Below are 11,844 nucleotides of genomic sequence, written 5' to 3' on the forward strand. Positions count from 1 at the left end.
GAGGGAGCGCCGGTGATGCACGGCCATGTGCAGAGGGAGCGCCGGTGATGCACGGCCATGTGCAGAAGGAGCGCCGGTGATGCACGGCCATGTGCAGAAGGAGCGCCGGTGATGCACGGCCATGTGCAGAAGGAGCACCTAGGGAGCGCTAAGCTCCTACTACGTAAGGCATTCCAGGAGGCTTTGAACATAAAAACATCCCAGGAGGGTGTTGCACATATAAAAAAAAAAAAAACAAAGAATTTTTACCCTTAATAGGGTTATCTGTCCTTTTATGTAAAGTGAAAATTCTGGGTTTAGGTACGCTTTAAAACCTTTTCTGTAAAGCTACAGGGAACAGCATGCTTACATTTCATAGGCTTATAGTGCACCAAGAACCAATATATATTAAAGTGATCCCCAGAAGTATATGGCAGCATCCCATCATCCAGATATCACCTACTGAAATAAAATTTGCTTTTATTTACCTTGTACACCACAAATGCTAAACTTACAATAGTAACCCAGATAAAACATTGTACTACTAAAATTCAAATAATTGGTCAGTGTATTCCTCCAGAGCTCATAAAAACAAATATTCTTCAAACAAGTTTCTCTCTGCAGAGTACAATGCCCCTGCACTGCCTTTTGCCGATCATTGAAGGCTTCTACTTCATGTATCCTAAAAGCCTAGTTAACAGGACTGCACTTACTTCTTTCTGCGGCGTCCATATAATTCTCGGCGTAGCTCCCGTGAGATGGGTTTCAGATGCATAAAGTTACAGAAGCCCCCACGTGTACATTCCCTGTGGAGACAGATTTAATTATTCAGCATTATTACATTGCTGGTTCCTAATTGGTAGTCAAACAACCACAACAGAATCTCCTTTGAATATACTCACCCCATCTCATACTGGCGGCAGCACGCCTCCCGAAAGTCAGTGACTGGAGAAAGTTCTGCGTGAATGGGCTGACCGTTAAACCAGCGATTGTTTAAATCCTTCACAGCCTTTTCAGCATCTTCTTCCCGTCGAAACTATGACACAAACAGAGAATTCAGCATTAATAGACAACCCTAATGGATTTCTCTCTTGACCATAAGCAAAGATTCCAGCAGCAATTTAAATGAAGATAGCTAGTCTTGGCCAATCAAAGTGTTTTTTCAAAAATACCATTTAAAGGTCGACATAAAAAAAAAAGGTCTCAGGTAGGAAGAGTGAGCTGTGTAGGTACAAGCCTGTCTCAGACCATAGCAATAAGGTTTGGGAAATCAAGATCAGCCAACAAGTTTTGTGTAGTCCTGTGTACAAACATGATTATTCCCCACCTTATTTACCAGAAATGACCACAGAAACAACATATAGACAGTGTGACACCTGACCAAGCTTTAGAAATATACAAAATCTAACCTGTATCAGATACCCATATGGAGTATTTGGGGGATTGGAATCTATTATAGTAAATAAAGTGCTCTGATCCCTGCAGTAACTGAAAAATCTTTCAATAACCTTTTAGCATATTTATACAAGGATAACATTAAGCGTTAGAGGAAAGAGGTGGGGCAAACCCCAAAACCATTGAATGTGTATGTTTTTTTTTTTTTTGCAGAGTCACATCTTATATTTCCTGACTCCTTTAGATACTGCTGTTGATACTAACCTTGACGTACACATTTCCCACAAGATGGTCTCCCAAATTATCACAAACGTTCATCTCCTCCACCTCCCCGTATTTCTCCTCCATTTCAGTGAAGACTTCCTGCAGAAATACATTTAACACATTTGTATGAGCAATGCAATAAAATTTAAATCAATCCTAAAAGGCCACACACACACACACAATACAGTTCGGGACAGAGAAAGAAAAGTGCCATGCACAGTATAAACACGCCCTGAACTCCAGAGTCAGAATAAGGCCAGGAATATTAGCAGCTCTAGAGTCAGTACAGGGCCACATATAATCACAAATAATACAGCCTGCATACAGACCCGCTTTGGGCTCTGCAGTCAGTTCAAGGGCAGATATATTAAAAGCTGAAAAATTGTTATATTTTTGCAGAGCTTGGAAGGCATTGTCCTCTTCAGTGTATAGGGAAACTTTACCACTATGCATATATTTCACCTAAGCGTTGTTACCAGATGGGTCTCACGCCTTCCTTGCAATGTTTAAAATGTGAAGTTTTGGAGGCAGATCTATATCATATGCTGTAGGTTGCGATGTATGCACGCCAAAAGTTGGTAAACTTTTTTCATTAACCCCTAAATAGGCAATTTTCAGAGAAGTGTTGTTTCATGGTGCAAGGGTTGCCAAAGGCTGCAGAAAACTTATGATGATAATTTGTCTAGTAGCAAAGAAAACCATTCTCCATAATTGGATCACAGCAAACCCCCCTTCACTGTTTTTGGAAAAACTGTGGTTTGTTTTTGAGATGGAATTGGTTGAAGCTTCTCTGGACAAGGAAACACGGGTGGAGGGTTTTTTGGAATATGGGAATCATACATAGCTACATTATCTTTGGATACCAGAAAAAGAGTTTGCAAGACCTTTAAACAAACAGCATGGTATGCCTACTGTCTTTTGGACAATGATCTTCCAATTGTTTGCTGATTGTTATTTTGTTTGTTTTATCCTCTTATAATGATATTTAATGTGATATTTACTATGCTGCAAACTTACTGTATTTGTTTTGTTTTGCATATTTTATTTCCTCTCGAAAAATTAATAATAAAAAGCTGTATGATTAGAACTCTTCAGACAGAATGCAATGCAATATATGAAGTTAACAACGACACAAACGTTATCCATATGTTCCTAATATTCATAGGCTAATGCGTTGCCAGGACAGTGAATAAAAGTGGACTCATCACTAAAATTTTTACTTTACAGACAGCCCCTTTTTTTGTTTAGGAGTTGCTCCTTCTGTGCAGGCTGGCAGAGGGTGCCTTTACCTGCAACGGGGGAAAAAAAATGCAGATCTTGTGCATGCATTGAGATCGGCACGTTTTTTTTCTCATATACAGCAGGCTACGTCACCCGATCTTGTGCCTGCACAGTGAGACATCGGGTCATGTAGCCAAAAGAAAGAAAACTGATCAGGATTGGCAGCCCCAAGAAGGAGGATTCCAGAACGGCACAGTGGCCTTTGCAGCGCTAGGTCCCAGGTCAAATCTCGGCCAGGACACTATCTGCATGGGGATTGCTGGTTCTCCCTGTGTATGCACTATTGCGCTGTGTAATATGTTGGCATATAGTAAAGCGTACCTAAACTCAGAAATTTCACTTTAGATATAAGGGTTAGATAACCCTTAACTTTTTTTTTTTTTCTTTTAATTCAAAACCTTAAAAAAAAAAAAAAAAAAAAGGTGCAGAACCGCCACTTATCGCCTAGGCGATCAAGAATAAATGGGAGTGCAAAGCCTCCCGGGAGGCTCTTGGGTGCACCTTCTGCACATGTCCAAGATGCTGGGGAGCCTTTTTTGCTGATCTAACGCATGCGCAGAAGAGACGAAGATGGCGGCGGCTCCGGGACGATGTAGGACACCCCCGGAGTGATCAGACTGCCTTGCGGGATTAAAGGTAAGTGTATCCCCCCCCCCCCCGCAGTTTTCAGTTTGGTTCCTCTTTAATACCGTGTAATAATAGTTCTGCTACAGGCATTCCTTTATCTGCTGCAATACATACTTTGACCACAAGATGTCACATGTTTGCTCTGCAGCCACAATTTCTGTTCTTACCTCAAAGAACTCGTCATAATGTTCCTGCATTTCCACATCACTCACAGCACCTGCAGGGATAAACACCATCAAATCACAACACAATATGCACAAAGCATGGAATGCTATACACAAGACAAACATTAACGCTTTCATAGAGAGGTATTCAGGGTAATTACAAGCAGAAAATCACTAGTGGCTAGGAATACTGTAGAATAGTTACAGGCATTGCACACACACAGTGGAAAGGAAGCAAGATGAATATCACATGTAGGATACAGATGCTCGGCATATACATGGTGGATGAATATCAGCCAGAGGAGATATAGGACAGACCCTGGGTACACACAGGGAAAGGTAGATACGACAGGAGGAGGATACAGACCAGACAGAGGGGGATACAGCGGTCACACTGGTATAAGGTGGGCACAAGCCAGATGTATACATCTTCCTGTGTATACCCAGCATGGGGGGCACAGGACGATGTATACATCTTCCTGTGTATACCCAGCATGGGGGGCACAGGACAGACACCGGGTACACACAGGGAAGGTAGATACGACAGAGGGGGATACAGAGGTCACACTGGTATAAGGTGGGCACAAGCCAGATGTATACATCTTCCTGTGTATACTCAGCATGGGGGGCACAGGACAGACACCGGGTACACACAGGGAAGGTAGATACGACAGAAGGGGGATACAGACCAGACAGAGGGGGATACAGCGGTCACACTGGTATAAGGTGGGCACAAGCCAGATGTATACATCTTCCTGTAGACACCAGGTACCCACAGGTGGGTGGTATTGCCAGCCAAGTATACAGCATCTATTGGACAATCTTAGGTTGAAGGATATAGCAGCAGACAGAAAGGGAATATACTCACAGCGCATTCCATCAGCTGACTGAGAGGAGTTCTGTGGGTTGCGGTAAATATTAAGCAGAGCGATAGTCTGAAATACAAGATATGTGACAATTATTATAATAACACAGAATAATAAATACATTGCATCATTAGCAGTACAGCAGCAGGTGATTAATATCACAAGGAAATTTCCAGAACATGGCACACATCAATACCAGGAATTACCCTGAGACCTCCATGGCCAAATCCTCCCAACCATCAAACCCTCAGAGTGATAAAGAAGAGCCCTAGATAACCCCCATGGGGCCCTAGGTAGCACCCCTTCACCCTGCACTCCCATGAAAGACCCCTGGTAATGAGCGCCCCAGGTAAACCACCCTGGGGTAAGAAAACAGCCCCCGTCTTATATAGAAGGACCACTGGGGTAAAAAGGGTCTATATTAACCCCTTGGTGATGGGGGGTATAGAGGAAAAAAAGATGAAGGCAGATTCCAGGGGCAGCAGACGACATAAAGGAGGCCTCCAGGGAGAGGGGGGCATTCCATCTGCGGCACAGAAAGCAGACTTACCTGGCTGAAGGTAGGTTTGTTATGAAGCCGTGAGCAGCGGTCTCCATGGCGACAAGCCCCAATCTTGAAATAAAAGGAACAGTTGACCCTACAAAGAGAACAAATAGCTGTGAGGAAAAAAAAGCTGCAAACACTAGTGCTAACTAACGATGACCTAGCTGATCCCCTCTACATTATAGGAGGTTGGGGCTACACACAGCTGGATCAGATATATAGACTTCACTGGCTGCACACTTGTTTCTGAGAACTATTGAAGCCACAGAGGGGATAACAATGGATGAAATGGTTTCCCACACACAGCCAATATGGACCCCGGGGGTACCGCTGCCCCCATCCTTACAGAGAACAAAGGGAAGACTAGCCCTATCCGCCCTAACATACACTATGCCTGGGCACCGGTCAGATTATGGGCCTGCACACCCGTTATGGCCTATGAATGAACATACTTCACTGTATGAGAATGGCGGGATCACACCTGAACCGCTTTAACGTGGACAGCATCCCCCTCCCACACCACCTCATCACTTTATCCCTGCATTACTTACTTGTCCTTTTCGGTACCAAAGATTGAAGCGAGGTACTCCGCCATCTTCCCTCCTCCTCGCCGCTCAACAACTCACTACCCTGCGACACTGATACTACGTCATCACCAAGCGACCACTCAGGGAGGTGCACCCCTACGAGGGGAGGAGAAACGGGAAAAGCCCATGGGCGGGACGGTTTTCTTACAAAGTAATAGGTTAGAATACAGCAACGTCACAAGGGGGCTGGCCACATGGCTTACCTCCTCCTCCTCCTAATGCTTAGGACACGCCTACCACAGTGTAGGGGTGTGGCTTGCAGAAACGGCGGGCATATGGAAATACGTGAGGGTTCCGGTCACCTCATAAAGTGATAACGATCCTTATTTTAGGGATTTCTTTTTACATAAAGCTGATATCAGCTGCAAATATTGGTCCGAATCAAAAATAATGCACAGATAACAGTTCTGCTTTCCAGTGATGGTCTGTAAGGAAACACGATGTACCGGAAATCCCCTCAGAATCATTTCCTGTTGTAGGCTGACAACACCTGGCCTTGCATTTACTAAGCAACATTCAGAAACCATTATTGGTGCATTTATTATATTGGGTGTGGACAGAGTGCTGTCAGATCCTATAAAGATTATTGTGTATTCCCCGGGAATTCATGGAACAAAATATTTCCTAAAGGAAAAGATCAATATTTAATGTACAGCGCTGCATAATATGTTGGCGCTATATGAATCCTGAATATTAATAATAGGATGGCATGAGACACAGGCAAGGAAATGATATCAATGTCCCGGCACCGCAGTGTCCCTGAAAATACCCCTCATTCCTGTCCCGGCACCGCAGTGTCCCTGAAAATACCCCCTCATTCCTGTCCCGGCACCGCAGTGTCCCTGAAAATACCCCTCATTCCTGTCCCGGCACCACAGTGTCCCTGGAAATACCCCTCATTCCTGTCCCGGCAAGGCAGTGTCCCTGGAAATACCCCTTATTCCTGTCCCGGCACCGCAGTGTCCGTGGAAATACCCCTCATTCCTGTCCCGGCAAGGCAGTGTCCCTGGAAATACCCCTGCACCGCAGTGTCCCTGGAAATACCCCTCATTCCTGTCCCGGCACCGCAGTGTCCCTGGAAATACCCCTCATTCCTGTCCCGGCACCGCAGTGTTCCTGGAAATACCCCTCATTCCTGTCCCGGCACCGCAGTGTTCCTGGAAATACCCCTTATTCCTGTCCCGGCACCGCAGTGTCCGTGGAAATACCCCCTCGTTCCTGTCCCGGCACCGCAGTGTCCCTGGAAATACGCCTCATTCCTGTGCCGGCACGGCAGTGTCCCTGGAAATACCCCTCATTCCTGTCCCGGCACGGCAGTGTTCCTGGAAATACCCCTCATTCCTGTCCCGGCACCGCAGTGTCCCTGAAAATACCCCCTCATTCCTGTCCCGGCACGGCAGTGTCCCTGGAAATACCCCTCGTTCCTGTCCCGGCACCGCAGTGTCCGTGGAAATACCCCTCATTCCTGTCCCGGCATGTGCTGGGTGTCTATAGGTGTGTGTGTACGTGTGCTGGGTGTCTATAGGTGTGTGTGTGTGTGTGTGTACGTGTGCTAGGTGTCTATAGGTGTGTGAATGTGCGCGTGCATGTGCTGGGTGTCTATACGTATGTATGTGTGTGTTGTGTGTGTAACGGTATATACGTGTGTATGTGTGCTGAATGTCTATAGGTATGTGCGCGTGTACAAGTGCTGGGTATCTATAGGTATGTGTATATGTTTTATGGGTCTTTATAGGTGTGTGTGTACCTGTGCTGGGAGACTATAGGTGTGTGTACGTGTGCTGAGTGTCTATAAATGTTTGTGTGCGTAAGTGTGCTGGGTGTCTATAGGTGTATGTGTGTGCTAGAGGACTATAGGCATGTGTGTGTACGTGTGCTGGGTGTCTATAGGGGTGTGTACACCCGTGCTAGGTTTCTATATGTGTGTGTACGTGTGCTGGGTGTCTATAGGTATGTGTGTGTGTGTGTGCTGAGTGTCTATAGGTGTGTGTGCTGGAGGACTTTATGCATGTGTGTGTACATGTGCTGGGTGTCAATAGGTTAGTGTATGTATACATGTGCTCGCTGTCTACAGGTATGTGTGTGCTGGGTGTCTAGAGGTAAATGGGTGTGTACGTGTGCTGGGTGTCTATAGGTTTGTGCGTGTGTTTTTGTGCTGGGTGTCTATAGCTATATGTGTGTACCTGTTCTGGGTGTCTATAGGTATGTGCATGCGTACGTTTGCTGGGGTTCAATAGGTATATGCTGGTGTCTATAGCTATATGTGTGTACCTGTTCTGGGTGTCTATAGGTATGTGCATGCGTACGTTTGCTGGGGTTCAATAGGTATATGCTTGTGTACATGTGCTGGGTGTCCATAGGTGTGTGTGTGTATACATGTGTTCGCTGTCAATAGGTATGTGTGGTTGGGTGTCTGGAGGTATATGGGTGTGTATGTGTGCTGGGCGTCTAATCTTTGTGTGTGTACTTGTGCTGTCTGTCTATAAGTGTGTTTACTTGTGCTGTGTGTGTACGTGTGCTGGGTGACTATAGGTATGTGCATGTGTTTGTGTGCTTAGTGTCTATGGGTTTATGTTTGTGTACGTGTGCTGGGTGTCTATGGGTATATGCGTGTGTACGTCTGCTGGGTGTTTATACCGGTAGCTATGTGTGTACCTGTGCTGGGTATCTATAGGTGTGTGTGCAAGTGTGCTGGGTGTCTATAGGTGTGTGTACGTGTGCTTGGTGTCTATAAATGTTTGTGTGCGTAAGTGTGCTGGGCGTCTATAGGTGTATGTGTACAGCTGTGCTGGGTGTCTATAGGTATGTGTGTGTGTGTACGTGTGCTGGGTGTCTATAGGTGTGTGTGTGTGTGTGTGCTGGGTGTCTATAGGTGTGTGTGCTGGAGGACTATAGGCATATGTGTGTGCGTGTGCTGGGTGTCTATAGGTGTGTGTGCTAGAGGACTATAGGCATATGTGTGTACGTGTGCTGGGTGTCTATAGGGGTGTGTACACTTGTGCTAGGTGTCTATAGGTGTGTGTACGTGTGTAAATGTGCTGGGTGTCTATAGGTATATGCGTGTGTAGGTGTGCTGGGTGTCTATAGCTATGTGTGTACCTGTGCTGGGAATCTATAGGTGTGTGTGCACGTGTGCTGGGTGTCTATAGGTGTGTGTGCTGGAGGACTATTGGCATGTGTGTGTACATGTGCTGGGTGTCTATAGGTGTGTGTACGTGTGCTTGGTGTCTATAGGTATGTGTGTGCATACATGTGCTTGCTGTCTATAGGTATGTGTGGCTGGGTGTCTAGAGGTATATGGGCGTGCACGTGTGCTAAGTATCTATAGGTGTGTGTACGTGTGCTGGGTGTCTATAGGTATTTGCGTGTGTGTTGTGTGCTGGGTGTCTGTGTATATACGTTTGTACGTGTGCATAGTGTCTATAGCTATGTGTGTGTACCTGTGCTGGGTATCTATAGGTGTGTGTGTACTGGGTGTCTAGAGGTATATGGGTGTGTACACGTGTGCTGGGTTTCTATAGGTGTGTGTTCGTGTGCTCGGCCACTATAGGTATGTTTGTGTACTTGTACTGGGTGTCAATAGGTGTTTGTACTTGTGCTGGGTGTCTATATGCGTGTGTACGTGTGTTGGGTGTCTATAGGTATGTGTGTGCTGGGTGACTATAGGTATATGCGTGTGTACGTGTGCTGGGTGTCTATGTGTATATACGTTTGTATGTGTGCTCAGTGTCTATAGCTATGTGTGTGTACTTGTGCTGGGTGTCTATAGATGTGTGTGTGGTGTGTGTGTATGTGCTGGGTTACTATAGATATGTGTGTGTACGTGTGCTGGGTGTCTATAGGAGTGTGTGTGTGTACATGTGCTGGGTGTCAACAGGTGTTTGCTGGGTGTCTATAGGTATATGCATGTGTACCTGTGCTGGGTGTCTATAGGTGTATGCGTGTGTACGTGTGCTGGGTGTCAAAAGGTATGTGTATGTATACATGTATCGCTGTCTATAGGTATGTGTGTGCTGGGTGTCTAGAGATATATGGGTGTGTACACATGTGCTGTGTTTCTATGGGTGTGTGTTCGTGTGCTGGGCGACTATAAGTATGTGTGTGTACTTGTGTTGGGTGTCAATAGAAGTTTGTACTTGTGCTGGGTGTCTATATGCGTGTGTACGTGTGTTGGGTGTCTAAAGGTATGTGTGTGCTTTGTGTCTATAGGTGTATGCGTGTGTACGTATGCTGGGTGTTGATAGGTATGTGTCTTCTGGTTGTCTAAAGGTATATGTGTGTGTACGTGTGCTGGGTGTCTATAAGTGTGTTTCCTTGTGCTGGGTGTCAATAGGTATGTGTATGTATACATGTAATCGCTGTCTATATGTATGTGTGTGCTGGGTGTCTAGAGGTATATGGGTGTGTACACGTGTGCTGGGTTTCTATAGGTGTGTGTACTTGTGCTGCGTGTCAATAGGTATGTGTCTTCTGGTTGTCTAAAGGTATATGTGTGTGTACGTGTGCTGGGTGTCTATAAGTGTGTTTACTTGTGCTTTGTGTCTATAGGTGTGTGTACGTGTGCTGGGTGTCTATGTGTATATACGTTTGTACGTGTGCTCAGTGTCTTTAGCTATGTGTGTGTACCTGTGCTGGGTATCTATAGGTGTGTGTGTACTGGGTGTCTATAGGTGGTGTACTTGTGCTGGGTGTCTATAGATGTGTGTGTACATGTGCTGGATGTCTATAGGTATGTTTGTCTGTACGTGTGCTGGGTGTCTATAGGTGTGTGTGCATGTGCTGGGTTTGGGTTATATATAGGTATGTGTGTACATGTGTGCTGGGTCTATAGGAGTTTGTGTGTGTACATGTGCTGGGTGTCAATAGGTATGTGTGTGCTGGGTGTCTATATGCGTGTGTACGTGTGTTGGATGTCTATAGGTATGTGTGTGCTGGGTGACTATAGGTATATGCGTGTGAACGTGTGCTGGGTGTCTATGGGTATTTGTGTGTATACGTTTGCTGGGTGTCTATAGGTAAGTGTATGCTGGGTGTTAATGGATATATGTGTGTTTATGTGTGCTGGGTGTCTATAGGTATATGTGTGTGTATGTGTGCTGGGTGTCTATAGGTATATGCGTGTGAACATGTGCTGGGTGTCTATAGGTAAGTGTGTGCTGGGTGTCTATGGATATATGCGTGTTTATGTGTGCTGGGTGTCTATGGATATATGCGTGTTTATGTGTGCTGGGTGTCTATAGGTATGTGTGTGTATGCGAGTGCTGGGTGTCTATAGGTATATCCGTGTGTATGTGTGCTGTGTGTCTATCAGTATATGTGTGCTGGGTGTCAATAGGTATGTGTGTGTATACGTGTGCTGGGTTTCTATAGGTATGTGTGTGCTGAGTGTTTATAGGTATATGCGTATGTACGTTTGATGTGTGTCTACAGGGGTATGTGTTCTGGGTGTCTATATGTATGTATGTATGTGTGTGCTGTGTGTGTATAGGTATATGCATGTGTACGTGTGCTGGGTGTCTATCAGTATATGTGTTCTGGGTGTCTACAGGTATATGCGTGTGTATGTGTGCTGAGAGTCTATTGGTATGTGTGTGCTAGGTGTCTATAAGGATGTGCGCTTTTACGTGTGCTGGGTGTCTATAGGTATGTTTGTGTATACGTGTGCTGGGTGTCTATAGGTACATACGTGTTTACATGTGCTTAGTGTCTATAGGTATTTGTGTGTATACATGTTCTGTGTGTGTGTGTGTGTAGAGGTATATGCGTGTGTAAATGTGCTGGGTGTCTTTAGGTTTGTGTGTGTCTGGATGTATAAAGCTGATTTATTGGCCCTGATTTAACAAGTGAGTACACAGAAGCTCGATATGCGTATTTAGGCGCCAGTATACAAATCGTATTTTCGCGAGTCAGAGCCGAGTGCTAGTAGTACACTTGCCTTCACTTGCCAGCTGTATTCCTGCTTTTATAAATGAGCAATGGGGTGGAGAATACGCCAATTAAGGCGAGTAGTTTGCAGCTGTGCGATTCAGGAGGATCTGTTAAGCTCTGTGAATGGTGAGATAATAGCAAGTAATTAGCGCACACCTGCTCCCTGTTCTGTGTGCATCTACAGTCCATTACAGGTCAGTTTGAATCTT

General features: G+C 45.4%; 1 protein-coding gene across 1 annotated transcript in view; it reads right to left on the bottom strand.

Annotated features, from left to right (window-relative positions):
- Window positions 1-5,808, bottom strand: part of U2AF1 (U2 small nuclear RNA auxiliary factor 1) — a 7,049-nt gene extending 1,241 nt beyond the window's left edge. The window contains exons 1-7 of the mRNA XM_072398514.1: window positions 5,672-5,808; window positions 5,127-5,214; window positions 4,579-4,645; window positions 3,714-3,763; window positions 1,639-1,737; window positions 882-1,015; window positions 693-785 (exon numbers count right to left, since the gene is read on the bottom strand). Coding sequence (XP_072254615.1) covers window positions 693-785; window positions 882-1,015; window positions 1,639-1,737; window positions 3,714-3,763; window positions 4,579-4,645; window positions 5,127-5,214; window positions 5,672-5,715 — 575 coding nt within the window. The 5' untranslated portion in view covers window positions 5,716-5,808. The remainder of the gene's footprint in view (window positions 1-692; window positions 786-881; window positions 1,016-1,638; window positions 1,738-3,713; window positions 3,764-4,578; window positions 4,646-5,126; window positions 5,215-5,671) is intronic.
- Window positions 5,809-11,844: the final 6,036 nt, after the last annotated feature.

The sequence above is a fragment of the Pyxicephalus adspersus genome, chromosome 1, assembly GCF_032062135.1.
Source record: "Pyxicephalus adspersus chromosome 1, UCB_Pads_2.0, whole genome shotgun sequence".
NCBI lineage: Eukaryota > Metazoa > Chordata > Amphibia > Anura > Pyxicephalidae > Pyxicephalus > Pyxicephalus adspersus.